This window comes from Cupressus sempervirens, chromosome 7, assembly GCF_028749045.1.
Source record: "Cupressus sempervirens isolate cs-2001-9-10 chromosome 7, ASM2874904v1, whole genome shotgun sequence".
Lineage (NCBI taxonomy): Eukaryota > Viridiplantae > Streptophyta > Pinopsida > Cupressales > Cupressaceae > Cupressus > Cupressus sempervirens.
This window is the reverse complement of record NC_143124.1, coordinates 528,673,463-528,697,449: the sequence shown is the minus strand read 5'-3', so window position 1 is coordinate 528,697,449 and position 23,987 is coordinate 528,673,463. Positions and strand designations below refer to the sequence as shown.

Sequence of the window (23,987 nt, the reverse complement as noted above, 5' to 3'; positions counted from 1 at the left end):
CTGTGTAGTTTGAGTCAAACTCATTGACTCATGTTTTAGGGCGCTCAAGCTGGAGTAGTATTTGGGTGGGTGATCTCCCAAGAAGTCCCGATGCTTCACCTTTTTGAGCATCTCCTAGATCCAACGAGTGCTAAGTGTTTCATTTATTCTCATGAGAGATGGATTCTTGTGAATCCCTACTCATCAATGAGTTTGACTCAAAAACTACACAGTTAAATTCTGATAGCAATATCATAATTATATGGTGTAGTCAACTTTTTGCGAAAAATAGATCCCATATGCAAATTTACTATACTTGTTGTAAGGAAGGAACACAAATGTACCTTCAAGCTGAAAAATTAGGCATCTGGAGTAAAATCTGAAAACAATACGTGTACTAACGCAAAGTATGCAAACCCATCTTTTTGATGTTTGAATGCAAAAAAATACCTCTATGGGTAAAAGTTATGCCTTGTCAAGAAAATCAGCTCTTTGAAGCAAGAGAAACAAGGTTTGGCCGCCAGTGGACTGGCCTGTGCTAGAAAGGGAGCAGAGTGGTGGTGGTTTTGGGCACTCTAGCCACTATAGAGGAGCATAGGCAATGTTGTGAGTGATTCTACAGTGGAGATAGCTTGAGTGAGCTGCACAACCTTAAATGCATAAGGCACTACCTTAGGTGCTTGAATGCTTGGTGCTAGGCACTAGCACTACCCTTAGACAGTAATTGCAAAAACAAAACTTTGATTGTGGATTTTACTTGGCATGTATGCATGCAGATCTGACACTTCCAGGCCTGTCGTATCTGGATGGTATGGTGGTTTGTGGACCTGGTACTGTCAGATGTATATTTTTTATTTTATAATATTTAAAACTTTTGAAAACATATGTTTTACCTGTAATTCACTAACTTCTAGACAAGAATTTGCAGCAATTGGCAATATTTTGATGATGCTAGTACTTGTGGAAATTTCTGATGTTTACATAAAACATATGGACTTCATATTATTGGTGTAGGAGGCCAAGCAAAACACTACATTTGACTAATGTAAAGTATATTGTGGTTACTAGTAGATCCATATAGATTTCAGCCTTCTGGACTCAACCTTGGGGTCAGATCTAGCCAAGGATGGACCAACGAAATGTTGACGGTTGAATCACTCCAAAAATTGAGAAGGGGTCTGTAAGAATCAAAGCTTTGATGTCAGCTTGAAGTAACCATAAAGACTCATAGGAGTAGCAATCTTCTAAAATACCAAATAACCTGTCACGTAGACAAGAGAAGCAACAGAGAATGCTCTGTTGCCAATAATGATACAACATACAAGAGGGTGCAAGATCCAAGACACAAGATTTTTAATGTACAAATGAACCCTTTCTTATAAAACAAGGTGAGAACTAGGAACAACATAAGATAATCCTATAACATGGGACACAAAAAGATAGCTCCACTAAGCAAGCCCTGGTTGTACAGTCTGTCTTGGATTATAACTTTCTGATGCTGAGCATTACACATTCTATTTTCCACTTATTTTTTGAGTTGAATATCAATTACAATTGTCTTGCTTACACGGGCATTAACATTAGACCAGTACAAGCTCAAGCAAACACATAAAAATCACTTACGGAAGACCAAGAGTCACTACTTAGAAATCCACCTTTATTTAGATACCAGCCAAGAGTCACAGCATAGGATTCCACCTTAGATGTCCCTATGATGAATTGAGCTTGGGTCTCTACAATGAGAACCCAATATCTTAACCAATTTGACTCAAACTCTTGGACATTTATTAGTTACACTGTGATCTGTAATATCTGAAGTATATATTGTTTGGACAATGAATCTGTGGGACTTCTAATGTAACATCTGAATTGTATATTATTGGGATTATCAATTCGTGTGGGGCATTAGATTGGGAATAGCTCAGCATAGGAACAAATCAAAACCTCTTTTGTACTTGCATTAAATGTAATTGTGATGTGGATTTGGATTAACTTAAATTGGAGTATCTTCACTTTGGATAATTGATAGGAAAGTTGTAGACACTTCTGTGATATAAATAGAACCAAGAATGGAGACACCTTTCTTCTGTGATTTTTCTTCAGGGATATTCACATTTTTACAGTAATCCTCTAAACCTTAAAGTAAAACTTTTCCAAAAACTGATCTGAAAATGGAAGCTATATTTAGTAATTTTATTAGAGAAATTTCTCTAGAAACTTTTGTTTAAATGGGTATTTGGTGAACTATTTGATATACTATTTTTCTGTTTTAATTCCCAATTTTTACTGAAGAAACTTATTGAAACTCAATTCTAGAAAACTATAATATTATTTTATGTCCCCTGATTGTCAGGCTTATGTAAAGACATTAAAAAATGCCTTTTTGTCTCCTGAATAGGCCCATGATCTTCATTTTTTTGACTTTTTTGTTGAAGAATCTTTATGCATGTTTCTTATCTCCTTTTGCCACATACATCTAAACTATGTGAAGACTTGTATGTGAGGCCTCGCCTCGATCCATCATAGCTTAGTTGATAAATTATTATTTTGATACTCATGACTTGATATGTCGGGACACTATTTGATGCACTGAACATTATTATGCTATTTTTTTTGATGTGTGATACTTTACTTTCAAATATTAGATTTCGTCATTTAATGCTTTATGAACATGTATAACGATGAAGTAAATGAATGCAGAACTAACACTTTGATTATGCAATTTTAATGGTAAAAAATATGAGTAGAATGAGATAAACAACTGATTATTAGAATGATGGATGTTTTAAATTTATATGATTTTTTTGATACGTAATTTACATATATGCATGTGATTTCTTGAACTACTGATGTGTGCAATGAGTGAGCAGGATATTTAGCTGGGAAATCTAATGGAAAGACGGAACTGAACCCCTTGCTAATTTGTGCTAATTTGCATTGTCTTTCTTTGAAGGTTGTTAAATGTTCTTACTACTCTCCTAGCTTTTGATAGGTCCCTATTAAGTCTTTGAGGCCTAAAAACATTAAATCTAAGTACCCTAGGGGTAAGGGTATGGGTTGGGAGTATTTTCCACTCCCCTAGCTGCTTTGGTTGACTTTTAAGGTCACTCAAAAACTTTACTTTTGGTTGATTGCGAAAATTGATTTGTCTCTTTCATGAGTTGGTGACTTTAACTCCACCTTGAGGTTTACCTAATGTCTAGTTGAGTTAGGATCATATTTTAGATTCATTTTTGGAGAAGTTTTGGTTGTTACCCAATCTTTAGTTTTAGAGAGAAGTTTTCAAGATTGAAGGAAAGGAAGGAAAACCTCTTCTCAACTTGTTCATTTCACCATAACCTTATTGTGAAGGTAGAGGTTCTTCACTCTTTTGTTCATGTTTTGATTCATGCATAAGGCATTGTGTTGTTCATTGTATTGCTTGTATGTGTGTTGAGCTTGCTTGGGAGGGATCTAAATTTGTTCTTGGATGTCTTTCTTATGTTTTGCTTTGAAATTTTGAAGGGATTGTATGGGGTTGTTTTGGCATTACTCACCGTTGGATAGGGAAGAAGTGGCCATGTACGGGGGAAGGGCCTTAGTTGGACCTCAACAGTGTAGAGTCTCTTCTCATGATGAGAAGAGGGAAAGAGGGTAGGGTGTTTTGGGCCCCTACTTGTCATCACATACCATGTTTTGAAAATTTGAATTCTTGAAGAAGAGAAGGAATGAAAATTCTTGTTGTATTGGCCTCGAAAGGGCATTCGTGGAAGAATGGAAGCTCTTGAGTTTTGGCCTCGAAAGGGTTATGTTATGGTATGTTGATAGACGTCTCCTATTGGGAAAATCCACCTCCCCACTAGTCCGGTTCAATGTTGAACCTATTGTGCAAAATTGGGATGGGGATGCATGCGTGAATTTTTCTTCATATTATGTTGTCTTACCCCGGGTTAGTTCTTGTCTTCTCCATGATTCCTTTGATGCATTGAAGATATTGGAAAGGATTTCTTGTGAAAGACCTAGAAGAGAATTCATTTGAATTGTAACATTATGCAAAAATGTATTTAAATTTTGATATATTGGTAAGGATGTCGGGTTTTCTTACTGGTTCTTTTCTGATGGAGCCTTGAACCAGGTTGATTAATAGAAGAGAAAAGATTGAGAATACTTCCTTGTATTGTATCTTATGTTATTTCAGCTTATGGATATGTGTAGTGAGGAATGGATAACATGGTGATGTTTTTTTTTCAATTATGTAATCTTCAAGTTTCAAATATGTTAAAAGGAAAGGAAATTTGGTTATGTTAAAATGTTCAATCCAATTTCATATGGTCTAGGAGAAAACAAACAATCCTACATTGTGGATAAACAAATTTATCACCTTCCTTGTTAAAGTATGTAAGTGGCAAAATCAAGTTAGACACAAAAATAAATACATCTCATGGTATTCAAAAAAAGAATGATACAAAAAACAATATAGTTGCAAAAGAGAGAGACTTGAAAAAAAATATACTTCTAGGAGCAAAATGCTCTCTGGAGTTTGTATGGAGGGGAGATTTAATTCATTATGCAACAGAGTATATCCTCTATTGATTCCTTTTAAGAAAATGATTTACTAAATTCTTTAAACAAAGAAAATGAGTTTTTGGGAGTAAACAAATTCATTAATACTTATATATATATATATTCATCTGGCATTTTGCCCAAGGACTTCACCAATAAAACTTTTGGCATTAAACACTCCCATTTCCCAACCTTAGCACTAGCTTGATATTGATGGAGATTAAGGAAACCATGAAATATAAAAATTTAAAATAAACAAAGGAGTATTATACCATATATTTCAAAAAAAACATCCTAGCAACTCTCGCTTCAACCCTTTTCACCTAGAAAACTTTTGCATTGAATCGCCCTACATGATTCCTAGTTGCATCAAAAAAAAAAAAAAAGGACTTTAAGCCCTCTGCTACGTGCAGTGTTGCCAGGTCGAATAAAAATAAATAAATTTAAAACTTTACTTTTTGCATCCCCACCCTCCATCATTATGCGCTCACCTATTGTGACTTGGGTCGCACGTTTCGGGGCGGGGACAACCTCTGCCAGCGTAGACTTATGTCAGCGCAAGGGGATTTTGGGGCTGCCCAACCTCGTTGTATGAGGCAGGCCAAGTTGCCCAGTCGCCATAGTCGCGTGAGCGCTTAGAAAAGCGCGTGAGGGTTGAGGGGATGGGGTACGGCAGACCGCCGCACGGCGGGATGCGTCTCGTGGTTTAGATGCGCGTGGGGTTAGTGTTAGGAAGGGTGGCAGTAGGGGGTTAGGCTTGGGGGGTGCCACATGTGTGTGGCATGTGAGTGGTAGGCGTAGAGTAGGATGCGTAGGGTAGGATAGTTAATAGATTTTAATTTAGTTTTAAATTTAGTTGCATTTTATTTTTATATCCTAGTTAGTATTAGGTTTTGTTTAGTCAGTTTCGTTTTAATTAGTTTTTATTTAAGTTAGGTTGTGTAGTGTAGTTAAAATTTAATTTAAGTTAGTGTGTAATAAGTATGTTTTAGAAAATTTTAAATTTAAGAGTTCACCATGTTTTAATATTAGTATATATTTTTTTTATATAATGGAAAGTTGATAAATGTGTTTTAATTAAAGTATTTTTTATTTATTTAGTAAAGTATTTTTTTATATATTATTAGAAATTGTTAGTTGTAGAAAATATTTGATTAGTAGATAAAGTTGATATGTTGATTCTTTATAGGCTATAGAGTAAGATGAAATTGTTATTAAAATAAAGTTTATTTAATTCTATGAAAGATATTATTTTAGTTAGTATGTTATCTTTAAACATTTCGAATAATTAGTTTATATTAATTAATCGTCATCCAAATCAATTAGTTGGATTGTTAATTAATATTCCATCTAATAATTGTATTTATTGATTGAAGTTAATAGGACTTGAATTTTTTTTTGTAAAAGTACGTGTTACTATCATTCTAAGGATGTAATATTTGAAAGAGTTATTGAAACAAATAAGTGTTAGGTCTTTTAATTAAATGAAATTAGTCGTTTAAATCTAATTAATTGATTTAACAAGAGACATTTAAATTTATCAATCTATCCCTTTATGATGTGTTTCAAAAACTGAGTTGTATCCTTTTAGTATCGATAGCAGATCTGGTATCTATCTTCAGTGTACCTATGTTTTAACTGAATTAAAACTATTCAACTTAGTGAACCTATTCCTACTATCTTTAAAGAGCGAAAAAAAAAAAAAAAAAAAAAAAAAATAATTTGCGTGTGTTTTGCCCTATATTTTGGGCATGACATTGTAGTTCAATGTCAAATAAATGATTTAAATTTATACTAATGTTTCTTTTCAAACTCAATGCAGTCGTCTTCATTCAAGTTGAATGGAGATATTCTTTTTTCAACTCCATTCTGGTTTCTAAATTCTTGAAGTAAATTCCTGCAGATAAAGAGGGACAAGATCACAAAACTTGTGGTTCTTCCACTTTATCCTCAGTTTTCAATCTCAACAAGTGGATCAAGTATTCGTCTTCTACAAAGTCTTTTTGGGTAAATGGCTTTTTGCAACATATAATTTTGTAATATTTTTGGTTATCAAGTTAGACTTCCATGAGAGTTAAAGGCTATGGTAGTTCTAGTAAATTCTTAAATCAGACTGACAAAATAGTTATATTGTTTATTTCAGGGAGGATGATTATCTTATCAGGTTGCAGCATGTGATCATAGCATCATGGTATGAAAGGGAAGGATATATCCAAGTAATGGCGAATTTGATAGAAAAAGAATTACAGAGCTTTGCATACGCAGAAAAGGTAGGAATCCATGCAGATGTGGTCTGGTATAATTTTCTTGAAATTTCATCCATTTTCATTATAGAAAGCATGTAGTGCTGTCCTTGCATGTATTGGCTTACCTATTCATTAATAGAGACATCTTTGTGCTGTTCCTATTGGCAGTTTTCATGACTTTATAATACTACAATTATGAATATTGAGTAAGCTTAAGTGATAGCTATGCATAAATATAGTTTTTTCAGTGTACTGTTGCAATTCTAACGTCATGTTAGAAGTGAAAACATAGTGTAGGGAAAGCATTTTGCTTCTCTTTAGCCACAAAGAATGGGCAAAACACATTAGTATAGAAATGTTTAGTCAAACTGGTAGGGAAAACTATCTTGCTGGGAACAAAAATGTGAGATAAATGTGGGTTTTCTCAATGACAGGGATGCATTGACTCCTTCTACAAATAGATGTGATCTCTAGGTTGCTTTTGTTGAAGCAATTGATATATATCTCTTGTTGAGGATCTTCTTATTTTTTGGTTTCTGACATCAGAGATAATTTTTTTTTGCTCATAGGATGGCTAGCCATCATTTTAATTTTCTGGCGAGGGAGCCATTGGAGCCCAGCAATGGCCTTGAGGATGTATCCCAGGTTTCCCTGTGCCCCTGAATGTGTTGGGGACGGGGATACCTGAAAAGGCCTGGTTATGTGTCCCCATGTGACATGGGTTTATATACACAATTTTCCATTGCATAGAAATCTCATGGATATTGAAAGACCATGACCGGAAGGCCCTATGGGGTGCGGGAGACCCTCATGGATCTGCTTCTGTGGTGCCAGATAGATTCCCTGGGCTGGGTGTGCCGATCTCCAAACCAACAGAAGAGAGTAGAGGGGGCATGCCATAGATCTGCGTGGGTATACTCCCACTAGGGGCCTGGGGCCTAAAATTTTATGGGTATGCCTATTATTTTATTGGGCCCCCTAACCCCTAGCCTAAAATTTTATGGCCTAGAATTTTATGGGGGGGACCCCTTTTATGGGCCCTACCCTACCCTACTATTATAGCCAGCCAGCCATCCCATCCATCCCTGCTAGAATTTTTAGGTTAGGTAGCATCTACATGCCACATTTGGGGAATCTCTATTATAAGTTTATTAAGGATTTGAGTAAATGGATTCGAAGTAATGCACATAGATAGTGATGAGAGATTTGAACACTTCTGAAGCTGCATTTGAAAGGAAAGGAGCCTTATATTTAAGCAAAGGACTCTTGAACCACTCAGGAAACTGGAAGTGAATACCGATCTTGTAGAATATCAATAATCAATTCAATCGAGGGTCATACAATTGGTCTGTTATTTATTGCTGGAAGTTGGAATTACCCAGAATGGAAAGTGGAAGCATAAGTTTATAATGTCACCCTCAACCTGTGGCCCATATTCCTCATGGTCACCAAAGCAAAGCATTACACGATCAGGAAATTTTTTTTATAAATTCGAGAAAATGTGGCTAACCCATCAAGAATTCGTTGCAAACATTTTCCAATGGTGAATTTTTGTGCCACAACAAACTGGGTTTGGAATTCTCAATTTAGTGTATAAACATGTCTTGATGGTAAAAAAATAGAATATGGTGGATTGACCACTGTGCATGCCTCAGTTTTGTGTTTGTGTACTTCGTAGAGCTATGCCATTATCTTTGAACTTTTTTAGAAATTTATTTTTAACTTTCATTCGTTTAGACTTGTAATAATTAAAGAAAATGAATGTTTCTAAAATGACACAGTAGTTTATGTTTCCCTGTCGAGCTTGGCACTTGATATATTCACTACAGGATGCCTCTATGCAACGATTTTCCCGTCACACGTCTTTAAAGATTTTTTTTTGCTTTAGGAAATGAAGGAACATGAGTAGTTGTGCGGAGGAAAGTGAATTGTCATGTGTGAGGCAGAAATAGTCATGTGGTGGGGAAAGAAACATGGTTCCACCCAGTGTTGGATCATTATGGAATCTATGAAGTTCGCTATTTTTTTGTATTTGTATGCAACTGGCTTTCTATAAACCTGCCCCTCTTGTTTAATGCAAAACAAGTTGGAGACTGTAGAAAATGGCCTGGCAAGTTTGGTTCTTGATAAACCTGTCAGACGTTCTGATGCTGCAGATGTCCTTTCATCCTAAGTATGTGGATCATTTATGAAATATTTCCCATCGCATGCCTCTATATCTTCTGTTAATTCTATTTCTTTGCTGATTTGCCAGACATGGTTGCTGAGTCTTAAAGTTGCATAATTATTCAATTTGATTGTGAATTGAGATTTGTTTCTTAGTTGCATGAAAAATTTATTTCTTCAAATGATACAAGTTAAACATTCTGTCAGGTATATGCGAACAATGAACTAGAGTTATATGCCCCTTAAGTTCAATTTATTTTGTATTTCGGATTGTTTCTGATGGTTGAAACATACACTTAGGTGATGATATTTTTCAGTGCTCATGGAGTGCCGGTTACATATGTTGAAAATGCTGGGGATCCTTACAAGATACAGATGGAGGAGTGTGTGGCTCTAATTATGAAAGAGTTGAAAGAAAGGGGAATTCATAATGAGCATACTCTGGCTTATCAGGTAACAATGCATTTTCTTTTATGCAATTGGAGGATATGTTTTTTAATGTGCAGTGTGTACCTAGATATTCTATGTCAGGGGTTCTGCTTTACGAGAAATTTCATATTTTGATAAACTGTTTCTCAGCTTCATCATCTAGAGAAACTGCACATAATGGAGACAACTTATATTAAATGGAACACGACATATCCTTCTAGACTATTTTAAGCTGTACCAGCCTTTATACATCTGCAGCCATAACTCTGAAGGAGTAAATGGCCGGTAAAATGTTTCTGTTACTCATTTGCTGTCATAGGCCATGTTTACTTTAATGATGTAGCTGGCATGAGTTTTTATGTTAAGTATAATGCCGTATCTGCATGCATGCTTTTTGAATTCAAGGTGTCTTGACTTGCTAGCCTTAGTGTATACACCATATTTTCCAATAGCCATCAAGCCGACAGATTTTGCTTCTTTATAGTTTGTCAAGATCTTATTCTTAGTTTGGACTGGAGATTCAAATAATATTTATTTTTGTTAAGATGTTGACTGCTTTTTGAATCAGAATGGTACAATAGTAGTTCAATTTTTGGGTCTACTTTGCTCAATATGCAGCTGTTTTTAATTTCATTAGCAACACTTTAGCATCTTAACAGAAATTGATTATTTTTTAAATGTTAAAGGGGCTTACTAAGTAATACGAGAGTCCTTTCCATTTCCTGGTCCTGTTATCTTCCTTTCTTTAGATGGTGTGAGATAATGGATGCATATCAGACGGGTGTCCAAAAGCTTCTGTATGATAAATATTGTTATTTGATCTATTTTTGACCTCAAGGATAGGCTTACCAAGTAAGTTGATACTTCCCGTCCATGTTATTTCTCTTAGCTATCAATTAGTTTTCCACATACTTAGCTTTGCATGGTAAATATTGTCATTTAACCTAATTCGCCGATCCTGGTTTGGGTTTGAAATTTGTTCAAATTTTATTGGGGTGGGTTCTAATTTGTTTTGGGTCAGTTGTACAAAAACATATTTTTTTTCTTATATATATATATATATATATATATATTATGTGTGTGTGTGTGTGTGTGTGTGTGTGTGTGTGTGTGTGTAGCAGCAAATAAGTTTGTACACCACTATGCTAATAGCAAAGCAACATAAAAAAAATCATCACCATATAAATTACTGTTTCAGTCCAAATGACAATATATATGCAGCAGCAAATAAGTTCATACATCACTACACTAATGGTAAAGAAACATAGCAAAATTCACCACCATATATATTACTGTTTTAGTCAAAATGACACACACACACACACACACACACATATATGCAACAACAAGTTTGTTCATACACCACTATGCTAATAGTACAGAAACATAGCAAAATTCACCACCATATGTTAATGTTTTAGTCCAAATGACATAGCAAAATGCCAAAATACACCATATCAATGTTTTAGTTCAAAAAACAATGTCAACATTAACAATCAGGCATTACTAATCAAATTTCATCAAAAGGCATCAAACATATCATCATCCTCCAGCTGTGGTAAAGTTAGAACTTTGAAGCACAAAAATGCGACTAGGATCGGTACTAGCAATGTCAGCATTAGGAGCAGCTTCACTATCACTAGGTAGTGTTGTGGGGTTTTCACACCATGTCCCCATTCCAAAATTCACCACCATATATATATCTCCCCATTCCAAAATTCATCACCATATATATTATTATTTTAGTCAAAATGACATATATATATGCAACAACAAAAAAATTCATACACCACTATGCTAATAGTAAAGAAACATAGCAAAGTTCACCACCATATATTAATGTTATAGTCCAAATGATATAGCAAAATGCCAAAATATACCATACCAATGTTTCGGCTCAAAAAATAATAATGTCAACATTAACAATCAGGCATTACTAGTCAAATATGATCAGAAGGCATCAAACATATCATCATCCTCTGGCTGTGGCAAAATTAGAAGCACAAAAGTGCCAGTGGCATTGGTTCTAGCAATGTCAGCATTAGAAGCAACCTTAGTATCACCAAGTAGTGTTGTGGGGTTTACACACCATTGCCCCGTTGGAAAATGGGCCCCCCTCTTTTTGCTTTAACAAGCAGGAGTCATTGTCTTAGGTGGTTTTAGTTGACAATATTTTAAAGTCTCCAAGTCCGAAGGCAAGTTTGAGCAATTTTGGCCTACTAGGAAGTAATTTTTGTTTGGAGTTTGTGCGAGGGTTTTAATCCTTTTGAGCTATTTTTGTAGCCTAAGTTCTAGTGGAAGGGTAGAGTTTTAGTCTAAGTAAGAAAGGCTTACATGCTTGGGAGATGGGAGAAGGATTGTTAGTGAATTTGGAAAGTGGCTCCAAGATTTTCACCAGCTACCATTTCTCCCTAAAATCTCAAGATTTTTCCTTAGGACAAAGGGATGTGGTGCAAACTTGGTTGTGAGGGATCCTTACTAAGGCATCAAACTAATTGATGCAATGTTTCAATGATGAAGAGAAGGAAGAATGGTAATTTTCCTAAGGACAAGTACTGCAGTCATGTTTGGTTGAAATCCTTTGACCAAAGGATTCCCACCATGGAAATCCGCTCCTTAGGATTTTCACTCCTCTCCTCATCAACTCAAAATTGATCCAAAATCATGCAAGGCATGGAAACTTAAAATGCATAGCTCAAGGGGTGCAAGATGGAAAGTTTTGGGAGATTAAGTGGCAAAATCATGCATGGTGGAAATCTTTGAATAGAGGATTCCCACTGTGGAAATCTTCTGACTAGAGGATTCCCACCTTGGAAATCCTCTCTCCTTAGAATTCCCACCACATTTATCCTCCCAAGCACAAAATTCCACCACCCTCTAAGGCACTCAAATCCGGCCTGAGGAATGAATCCAACATCAAGAGGAAAAATGGAGCAAGAAATTATCGAGAGGTTGAAATGGAACAAGTTTTAGTAATAACATTTTAAGGATATATTGTGTTTGGTGGAAATCCTCTTTCTAGAGGATTTCTACCTTATTAATGCTCGCAAACCCAAATTTCCCCTATTTCACTTTGCACCAAAATGGATTTCAAGCAAGTGTTAGTGGTGAGGGATTTTGAGTTTGAGTGAAATTAATTGGAAACGATGAAGTTTTGGAAGGGTGGAAGGAAATGAAGTTCCAAGTAAATTTAGTAGAAATTCTCTGACCAGAGGATTTCCACCAATGGATTCCTCCCACGTCAAGAATTCCACCACTCTATTTTATAATCCAAAACAAGAGTTGGAGATGAATGATGCCATTTGATAAGAGATTTAATGACAATAAGATAAAGTGTTCAAAATATTTGAAGGAAAAAGGATACATCGTGTTTGGTGGAAATCCTCTCTCTAGAGGATTCCCACCACCTTAATCCTCTCAAACCAAAATTTTCTCCTCTTTTACTTTGTGCCAAAATTTACTCCAGGCAAGTGTTAGAGGTGAAGAATGATGAGTTGAGGTGAAATTGATTGATAACAAGGGAAGTGTTGGAAATTGTTGAAGGGAACGCTAAGTCATGTTTAGTGGAAATCCTTTGACAATAGTATTCCCACCATAATAATCCTCCCAACTTGGAATTTCCCCCTTTCCCATTAGCCTTGCTTTCCTCATGCAAAATGAAAGATGAATCAAATGGATAGATTAGGTAGTTGTAGAAGAAAGGAATTTTGACGCTGAGTGACTAAAATTGGGATGAATTTTTATCATGCTTCGTGGAAACCCTTTGACCAGAGGCTAAAAACTGTGGAAATCCTCTTTCATTAGGATTTCCACCCAAGAACTTTTTCTTCCAAGCTAGAGGGCAAGGTGATGATCAAGGCCTCAAAACTTTCTAGCGAATACAAGAAGGAGATAGCTCAAGCTTGAGGACTCAAGTGAGAAGGAAAGATTCATGTTCAAGCTTTCAACCCACAAATTGAGATTGAAATCAAGAGGAAATTTAGGAAAGCAAAAAAGATCCCATTACATGAGGATATATTCAACGAGTCAAGAAAGATCAAGTTCACGGTTTGACAAAGATGCAAGTGATTCAAGTCAATTCCATGAGGAAATTTCAAAGGATAGAGAAATCTTAAACGTTGAGAGATACCTTCTAAAAATTGAGCAAAAAATATTTGCAATTTTAACAAACACCTTCTACAAGCCAAGACTTCAAGCACAAGATAAGGATGACGAGGTGGCAATTGCTTGTCTCCTCCTATTAGAAAATTTTAATTTCAAACAGTTAATCACAACATGCCAAGTGTCCCATTCTCTCGTTGGTTGGAAAAATCATTGTAATTTTCTTGTTGGCTCTTGAATTGGTGCCTTCACGTAATTGGTTGTAAATTTACCAACCCTAATTAGGGTTCATGGGATTAGATCTCACCTCTTGTTCTTGAATTGATCTTGGCCTGCCTTTCATTGTAATTGAACTACTACAAAAGCCAAGGCCTTCTCATTTGTAATTCATTAGCTTAGGAATTGGAGGTAATAGAGAGCTAGGGGATTAGAGTAAGGCTAGCTAAGGGAGAGACTTGATGAAGTTGTTTCTAGAATGCTTGTCAAAGTAATTGATAATTCATTGTCGGTTCTTCATGGTAGTTTACTTAATATTTCTTTCTAGTATTGCATGGTTTCCTCAATCTTTCACTTGGAGTAAATTTCTTTTCATGTTGAAGTAGTTTAGTTGAATGAAAATTGTGGATGTTTATTTGCTTGACTCGAACAAATCTGGGTCACTAGCCTCTTATTGATGGTAGGAGGTCCTTGTGTGGTACACCGATGGTTGAATGCACTTGACTTCAATTGATGTTCAAATCTTTAGTTTGCATCCATTTGATGGGATTGGAGAGGAGATATTGATTTGAAAACCATTTGAGTGTTCCTTAGAAACTTACACTAGGTGGGTGGACTTGTTGGTGAGATTACATCTAGTAGAATCCAAGTCATCTGTGATTCCTTGCAATTGTAGTTAGGAGTAGAAGTTAGCCAATTCAAGTTTGGGTTGAACTGGAAAGGTTTGAAGATCAAAACTATATTTTCATTGCACGTTGTAAATCCAAATCTATAAGAGAAAGAGTTGATATTAATTAAATGAATACCTTAAGCCTCTTTGTGATAACCAACATATCACATCATAAAACTGAGTGAAGTCTGCGATTAAGAAAGAACCCTGAAGGCATTTCATGATCTTACTTTGCAAGCTTAGTGTAACATCCGGTTTTCCAGGGTCTAAATTAACATCTAACAACTCAAAGAATACAGTTATTACTTTGTTTCATAGGAAGACAGTTATATCATTCATGTTCATGTGAATAAGATTTACCGTTAAAAATCAATTAGACAAAATTTTCTTAACTAAAAACCTAAAATACCATCAAATGAAATTACTACAGAAATTGCAAACCACATACCTCGGAAACTGAGATCAAAATCAAAACTAGGGATGCTTCTGCAACCACTCGGGTTAGTTCACAAATACCACTATAACAATATAACATGACAACTATCATCTAAAAACCGTTATTTCAAAATCAAATGATGATTACAATGAAATACCACTATATTTAAAATTAGGGCATCACATACCACTGAATCAGTTAGGGCATCGTTTACCATTGGTTCAGTTAGGGCCACTGATACCGCTATATTATTTAGGGCTTCCGATACCACGGATTTAGTTAGGGCTCTTGATACCGCTGTATCATTTAGGGTTCTAGCTATCACTTAATCAATTAGGGCTTCAGATTCCTTTCCTTCCGATTACTTAACTATGTCAGTAACCCAAGATTAGAAATATACTTATATTCGATATATATATAAATGAAAACAATCCACGAATCTATCTCTTGCATCTAGGTGTAAAACAACGGTAACAATGAAATAACTCAATTTAATCTTACCTCATAAATAAAAGTGATAATACCTGTTTTTGATAAACAATTAACTGCATAGCTTATTTTTGTCTGACGCACGACTGACATCTTGGGGAGAGGTGAAACATTGCCAGGGGCTTAACCACCCAACCTCGGACCACAACATATCCCCACACGATCTCTAACAAGAAAGGCCCTCCCTACCCGGAAGTGGCAGGGATCATCTTGCCATCCACTGGGCATTATGGTATGTAACACACCATACGACTTGGTAGTAGGAGATCACAATAACAAGAATATGCATGAGCTATTAATTAATTCATATTAAAAATGATAAACGTTGTTATGTCATATCTGATACTGATTCATATTATTCAGATTCCTCTCTTTCACTTCGTTACCCTTTTTCTCAACTACACAGCCAGGTGAATCCCAGGTGTTAGGAATTCTTAGAACAACCAGTTCTGTCAATTATACATGCATCCAGCATTTCACAATCTGTGATTACATAATTATGTTCTTTAAAGATTTCAAATCGAATGTTTAATTAATTAATTTAATCAGAATTGAATTCTCTTCCGCATTCTTGTAGATTAACTCCATCGCTTCACTAATTCATGGATTTTCTGTTGGTGAATTCCTCGGTGTTAATAGTATTTTGAAATTGTGATAGCATGTGCATTGATGTTGATTCATTTACACAATCAGGTTTTTGAACACTACTATATGAATTCATAAATGAAGCATTCTCAAGGATACTCAAAGATTGATCTCTTATGTACTTCAGGAAACCAACATCTAAAAAAAAAATATAGTTCTCAACTATTATGCCTAGCCGGCTAAGGATGGATATCCAAATCAGAAAAGAAAAGAGTTGGAACATATTTGATTCATTCTCTGACCTATCATTATGTACTGACTGAAAATAGATATTATACTCAGTGAAAAACAAATCAAGAATTACAATACTTTACCTAGTGTTGGAAATCGTTTAAACAGCCCTAGATAACATGAGAATAACAAAAACTGATGCACTCATTTGTAACAGACATGGGACAATAAAAATTAGCATTGTAATGTCATGAACTATCATTGCATCAATTGAAGAGCACCGATGCATACACTTGAAGAAGGGAGCATTTCATCATTCTAAACACACACATACAACAGATAATACTTACTCTTCAGCGTTGGTAATGGCACTCCTTTCATAATTGCCACCCAAGGAAAAGAACAGTTAGTTAACCAAATGATGAGTTACATGGATGAGGTGCAAATTGTAAGAGACATGTTGGTTCAATACAACCCCTCATTACATATTAAAGCCAAAGTCTTACAATAATTCAAAGGCGGGAGTAGAGTTCATTTTCACCTCTATGAGATATAAATGGATGTGAATAAATCTGAGCTGTGATAATTGTTTATGCATGATTGATACACTATCATGGCTAAGAAACATCAATAATATTTTGGCAGATTCCATGTTTTTAAATCTATTTGATATCCCTTGAATTCGGTCTGAAATAAATAGGCATCGGTGTTATGGATTCTATGTATCAATGGCACAAAAGATATACGACTGGTGTAATAATATGGAAAGAAAATACTGAAAGGAATTCGGTGGTATATGGATTGCACTCCGTATGAATTACATCCGACTTACAATAAGAGAGAATACAAAATTAATCATGTTACAGCAGTAGTCTTACATATTCTTCTTATTTAGCCCAGTTTCACATTTACATTTAAATACATTCTAACAATTATATTAACTATGTTCAAATTTTCAAGACATGACTAAGTGCAACTATAAAAATCTCTAGTTCATGTTTATCTTTTTGCGTATGATATTCTGTAAAGACCAAAAACTATTTAAAATTGATATCTATCATTGCTTATAGTGAGGAGCAAGTGAACAGTACTGGAAACTGTAGCATTAACTTATAATTCACTAAAAGAAAAACCTTGGAGTGGTCATAGTTCGTTTGTGATGGCAGAAGCATTTGGAGGGCCATACACATCTATGCCAAGCCAAACACAGAATGCTCACTGTCCTCAAAACTAGCACCCAGGAGTCTTGATCAAGAGATGTTATGATTGCCAGCATTAACCAATACATACGTGAAGGCATAACAGTAAACCTCGTTTTGTGGAAGGAAAGACATATCGCAGAGAAAAAGCATTATACATCCGCTTTCTAACATTAATAATGCAAAAGCTATCAGAATTCTGATAAACCATTCACACACCACCATAGAAAAGAAAGAGGGTCGGGGATTGATAAAGAAAAACTGATTCCAAAAAGAAATAGTCGGGTGCTTCCCATAATATCCCCTCACTCATGGCTTCAAATAAATATGAGAAGACATGACTTCTTGCCTTCTGCCGATTCAAGATTAAAAACTAATCGTATTCCAAGAAGTCTATACAGATTCAAAAACATAAATTCAATTAAACATGCTGAACATTAATTGGTTAAAAGCCAGAATAATAATAATAAAAAGAAGAGAATAGGATTGGAAGATTATAATTCAAAAATTATAATTATTATTATAATTCGAACATTATTATAATGTACATGTAACATCATTTTATTTAACATTTAAATTATAATGATGCCCAATCATTTTATATTTAAATGAACGTATATAAATATTTATTAAAAATAATATGATTAGAGATAAATTAAATCCTTTGAGATACATTTTATATTTTAATTAAATTAATTAAAATAAATAACTCATGTGGGTCCTGCAGATGTATCATTTTTCAATTCGCCAGGTCCTCAACCCATTTGCTCAGTGATGGTGATGCTCCTGCTTAATTCTTTTTTGGAAATGCTTTCACCCCTTCGACATGCTTCCTGCAAGGAATTTCTCCGTAATTAAATTATAATTTATTTAATCATAAATAACATTTAACCTTCATCTCAATTCCACGAATTTGTGATTAACGATCAAGTAGCATGTTATCGTCACTTGAAATCATAACGACTAACTATCTTACCATTTTGCCAGATTATGACAAATTAAATTGCCAACTAACTTCATGTGAACCTCAATGACTATATTTCAAATTAGGTCAAAAAGTGGGATGTAACACTTAGCATGAGAGATGACCTTATATCAAGAGAGGATTGAGTGTTTGGTGCTTATCCTCAAAATATCAAGTATTTGATTTTGCATGTTGTAGTGGAACAAAACTCACATCGACAGGTAGCTCGTGAACATCATCATCAATAGCAAGTGTATTAAGGCAGGCAATTGAATCATTCAACTCTGCACACTCTCGTTTAATCAAAATCTGAATGCACATAGTCCAAGTCTTCTGCGTTCTTGGAATGTAGTAAATTGCATTTTATTGAGTGTGTGGAATACATGCTCCAATTCATCTTGGATAATGATGAACTAGCAACCTATCGAGATTTTCAATTTTGAAATTAGAGATTTAAAGATATTTGAATAATTTTTTTAAATATAAACTCAATATTCATCAACGAGAGTTTAGAAATTAGAATCTTAAGAGTCAGGAACTTACTTGTGATAGAAATTTGATGGGAACAAGTTGTAGGTGCATCAACATTGTTCTTGTCTTCAAGAGTGTCAAGACCACAATCATCAGTGCTGTGAAACTCATGAAATTAGCCCTCACAATAGGCTGTATATGGTCAGGAAAGAGTCTACGAAGGGCTGCCTTGTATCTATGACCAACTTGAAGATCTATATATGGGGTTACTCTAGTGCTATTCGCCTTATGGACCGACTATAGTACCTAGGGCTCAATGCAAAGGTGAAGAGATGCTAAGGGGTAGTCATTTTGTTCCATCTCTATACCATGATTTTTTGTAGTTCCTTGAAGAATGTTTCTTCGATATCTTTCCCTTTCTCATTTATGATTTTTTGCATATCCTCAATAATGGAGTCTATGCCATCATATACCGTAGCCATGTAAGTGTTGGAAATTTGTTCAACGCTCCCCTCGGGATTTGTGACAAGGGCTTAATCGCCTCGTGTGTACTATAAGTTAAGTGGTTGTATCAGGCATTAATAGATCGGTCTTTTGGTGCAACAACCCCACTCTAACAAGTGGTATCAGAGCTTGGTCATAGGTTCGAATCCTTAGACCCTCAGGTAATGCCGAGGGGGAGATTGTTGGAAATTTGTTCAGCGCTCCCCTCGGGATTTGTGACAAGGGCTCAACTGCCTCCTGTGTACTATATGTTGAGTTGTATCATGCATTAATAGACCGGTCTTTTGGTGCAACGACAACCCCACTCTAATAGTAAGGCCTATCCATGTCAGTGTATTGGATCATAGTCAATATAGGTTCAATGAATCTCTTGAGGTGTTCAACACTATCCCACCAAGAGTCATCTAGTATGCCTTAATGGAAGGTGCCCTTGTACTACTAGATTACCTTTATACACTCGAATCAGCACTAGTTACTATTTTAGACAATGCCTCTTTAACCTTCATAAGGTGTCTCAAAACAATAAAGTTAGAGGCAAAATGAGTCTCAGCAACCCATTTCAAAATCAAATCAATAAATAATTAAAATAAAAAATAAAATTAAAAACATAAAAATCTTACTAAAGTCACATATATTTAAATTTCAAATGATTTAACTTAGCTTCAAGAGCTCCAATCTTGAGAATTGCCTAAATATGGCTTGTGACATATGGTGGTTCTTGATGAACATTTGGATCTCTTGGACATGCATTTTTTTTGATCAAGTAATTTTTTTTGCAGCATTAGGTTGAGTGGGTGGACAACACAATGTGTTCAAAAAATGTGTTTGAAGTGCTCTTCAACCAATAACCCAATAACCCTACAATTTTTGACATTGTTTGTTATTATTGAACAACATTTTGAGGGCCAACTTGCTCAAAGGTTTGGATGAGAATGTTTGCAATGAATAGACTACCCTTCACTTCCCTTCACAAACCAATGCTCTTAAAAACATTGCATCTCACATGAACACTGCAATAACATTGACTAAAGGGCAATTTCTTGCACTTTCTATCCATCAAATACTATGTATTATGGACACACATGTTTGGATCCATGAATCTTTGATGGGCTTCAAGGAAGCCTCTACATGTTTAACCTCGTTGTCCAATAAATGGTGCACACCTAATAACCCAAGCCCTTGAACCCATTTGGAGCCTCATTAATCAATCTCACTATTTTTTGATATGCAGTGAGCAAACAACATTAAATTCCATTCCATTTGTATTGATGCATCTTGCTGTCTTGCTCGGCAACGTGTCTAGCCTCATTATGAAATGACATTTCCAAGGGCCCCTTTGCTATCTTATCACTGATTCTTGAGGATCAGACAAGAATGGATAGCCGTTTGTGGGTTGTTCATTGGAAGTGGAAATGGAGGCCATAGAGCCAAAAGTCTTTTATGCTTTTTTACTTTTAGACCTTTGCAAAGTATGGACAATTGGATTCTCAGCTGCTTCATCTGCTTGCTTTTGCTGTTCCATATATTTTAGTACAAAATGGTTTGCAAGAAGGGTTTTAGGTGGAGGCTGCCCTTCAGTTCTTGGCTTGCCTAGACAGAACTTTATGCCTCTTTGAAGGATAATGCATAAATGTGCTTTTACTCTACGATAAGAGCTACTATATTCCTTTTTTCAATGACGCTGCAAACCCAAACAATACCTCCTCCACTTGGCATTTGCTAAACTGTCTCCGCATATTTCCATATTGGAGAGCCCTGGTCTGTTTTGAGCCAGGAGTTCCCTGTGCTAGAAACACTTGCCATTTTATGAATCTAACAACTACATACAAAATCACAAATCAAAATGAAAAAATAAAATAAAACTAGAGAGCTCATTTTATTTTGTAAAAAAAATGCAAAGAAAAATTTCAAAAACAAAAAAAATTAACAAAAACCTACCTCTTTCATTGAAATTTCTCTCATCAATGTCTCTTAGCTCTCAACACTTGCAACTACATAGGGGTAGCTCACAAACCGGCATAAGCTTGCAACAATCATCTTTCAACACTTCTTGAGCAATGGTAAGCAAACAAGAAAGTTTAGTGAAGAAGTTCTCATTTTCATTCACAAATGCACAAATGACAAATGTTTTACCATTTTGGCCTTTTTGGTTGTCTATTTTAGGGTTGGAGGGTTGAATTGATTAAAATAGAAACCAAACAAAAATCTTTACAAAAGTATAAAAAAAAAGAAACCATGTTTTGGCCAAATTTGGCTTGGGTCTTGCCACAGATTTCCAATTCGCTGTAAAACTTGCACGAATTTGTGCCAGGTCGTCTGACAGAATTTTGGCAGGCTTTGAAGGTCTGTGGCAGACTTTTGCAATAATCGAATTTGGACCAGACTTTTGGGTTTCCAGGGAAGAAGTGCAACATAGCATTTAACTGATGTAAAATTGAGTTGGGAGTAATTGCGAAACAGTACTTTGTTGTGTTTTCATACAATTTTTGTGGTATTAAACATACTAGCATTGCATTTACATAGCAAACTAAAAGTGTAAATGGAATTCAATTGCATGGATCTAAAATGGGTAGAAAACAAATAAATCCGGAGGCCCTAAAACATGAGACTTATTTTTATTAAAATATGGGGTGTTGCATTGTTTTCACGTTCTCTTAAAAATACTTGTGTTCAACTGGCATACCGTGATCACTGGGCCATTTGATTGTGACAACTTGGTATTTCCATTTTATGTTTCTATGGTATTACTGTTACCTTTATTGCCAACTGATGGCTAGACTTTATCACTGCAAGTAGCAAAATCATAAGGGAGTGAGGAGTGGAAAAAACACAGTTGCAACTGGCATTCCCTTATCACTTGGCCATTTAATTGTGATTATTTGTGCATTATCCTGTTTTATGTTTCTATGTTATTACCTGTATTGCCAAATGGTGGTTGGGTTTTATCACTGCAAAGTCATGATGGAGAGCGGAGTTTGGAGTTGGTGGGGCTTGCTTTGGGATTGCATATATTTGGTAGTTTGCAATTACTTCACTAGTAATATTTCTGTTGTCTTGTAATGTTTTTTAATATATTTAAACATGACCTGATTTACTTTTACTGGCTTATTCTAAAAAAATTGATTAAATGAACGACAGAGCCGAGTTGGTCCTGTGGAGTGGCTGAAGCCATACACTGATGAGACAATCATTGAACTTGGCCAGAGAGGAGTCGAAAGTCTCCTCGCAGTTCCCATAAGGTAATCTAGTCTTGCTATCCTTGAATAATTATAATTTTCTTTTGAATTAGTGAAACAATGTCCATGATTTTTCAGCATTTATAACATGAAGTAAAGAAGCAACTTTTTAGTTGTAGAAATGCTTTGCTAATAAGTTGATGATGTCTGGAGACCAGTTTTGTTAGTGAGCATATTGAAACACTTGAGGAAATCGATATGGAGTACAAAGAATTGGCACTTGAATCTGGAATCAAGAATTGGGGGAGGGTTCCGGCATTAGGCTCTGAACCAGCTTTCATTTCAGACTTGGCAGATGCAGTGATCGAAGCACTTCCAAATGTGAGAACCATGGCTTAATTGAATTTTGAGATGGGGCAAGAAGACAAAAATAATGGGAAATCCATATTTTAAATGGTCTAGGGCAAATTTTGGGTGTTTTGGTTGATGACATTGCAAAAAATCAGGAGGAGCATGCACACAGTTTTGGTTTCCATGATATATATTGTCTAACGTACTTAATAACATTCATAATTGAATTTTGCTAGAGAGAGTGACCACTACTAGACTTTGCAAGAGGACACCAGTAATTTCTTGAAGTTAACAAAAAAGAAAGGGAGTAAATTTTTGATTACCAATAAAAGAGCTGGTGATTTGATATGCCTGCATGCTCCCTTTTATTGCCATTGTAATATAATTGGTTCTGAGCTTATATTAATTCAAATTGAATAAAATGATTTTTAACTATATTGGGTAGAAGCTGAATCAAACAACATTTTTATCATTGTTTATGACTCAAGGCTCTTGAACTTTGAAGAGCAGATGTGTTCCCAAGTAACATAGGATTTTCTGATGCTTTGTTTATGGGATTTAACAATGTGGTTCATTATTGCTCTTGGACACTTTCATCTGTTCAAATTTGAAATTTTCTGTACGCACAACAGTTATGTAGTATTATATGATTGTGTAACACTTCTGGCTATTTTATATATTTGCTTTTGTACAAAATACATCCATTTACATCACCCATCATGTGAGTGAGAGATTGATGATGGTGTTTCAAGCACTTTTGGGAGATATGGTTGGGGGTAGAACAACTCCCTCTTCTAAACCAAGGTTTACATTTTCTTTTATTGCATTGAAATGTTTCACGTCACCATGCGTGTACCAGTTTTAGTATACAATTATAATTTATATATGATACATGAAACATAAGAAATGTACTTGGGAAGAAATACAGCCTTAATAGAAGCTTAAAGAAGTATTGCATGGTGGAAAATTATCCTTTTTAATGTGCTTAATAAAATTCAAATCATCATTTGCCTAGAATGCAATATCATTTTTGAATCGACTTGTTTTAGGTAATTAATTGGAGACACTTCTTTCCAAGAAGTGCATAGCTCCTCAGAATCTTGATTTCTCTTCAAAATGCAGGGTCAGATCTTAACTATCAAAAACTATTTAGTTCAAAATAACGATTCTTGTCTATGTTTCAGTGGGAACTAAATGAACATATTCTGGGGCCTGCATCACAATTAGAAATC

General features: G+C 35.3%; 1 protein-coding gene across 2 annotated transcripts in view; it reads left to right on the top strand.

Annotated features, from left to right (window-relative positions):
• Positions 1-23,190, top strand: part of LOC149547846 (ferrochelatase-2, chloroplastic-like) — a 77,325-nt gene extending 54,135 nt beyond the window's left edge. For both annotated transcript variants that reach the window (XM_089791889.1, XM_089791888.1), the window contains exons 7-11: positions 6,425-6,528; positions 6,665-6,791; positions 9,234-9,386; positions 22,367-22,467; positions 22,623-23,190. In XM_089791889.1, coding sequence (XP_089648015.1) covers positions 6,425-6,528; positions 6,665-6,791; positions 9,234-9,386; positions 22,367-22,467; positions 22,623-22,803 — 666 coding nt within the window. In that variant the 3' untranslated portion in view covers positions 22,804-23,190. The remainder of the gene's footprint in view (positions 1-6,424; positions 6,529-6,664; positions 6,792-9,233; positions 9,387-22,366; positions 22,468-22,622) is intronic.
• The last annotated feature ends 797 nt before the right edge of the window (positions 23,191-23,987 follow it).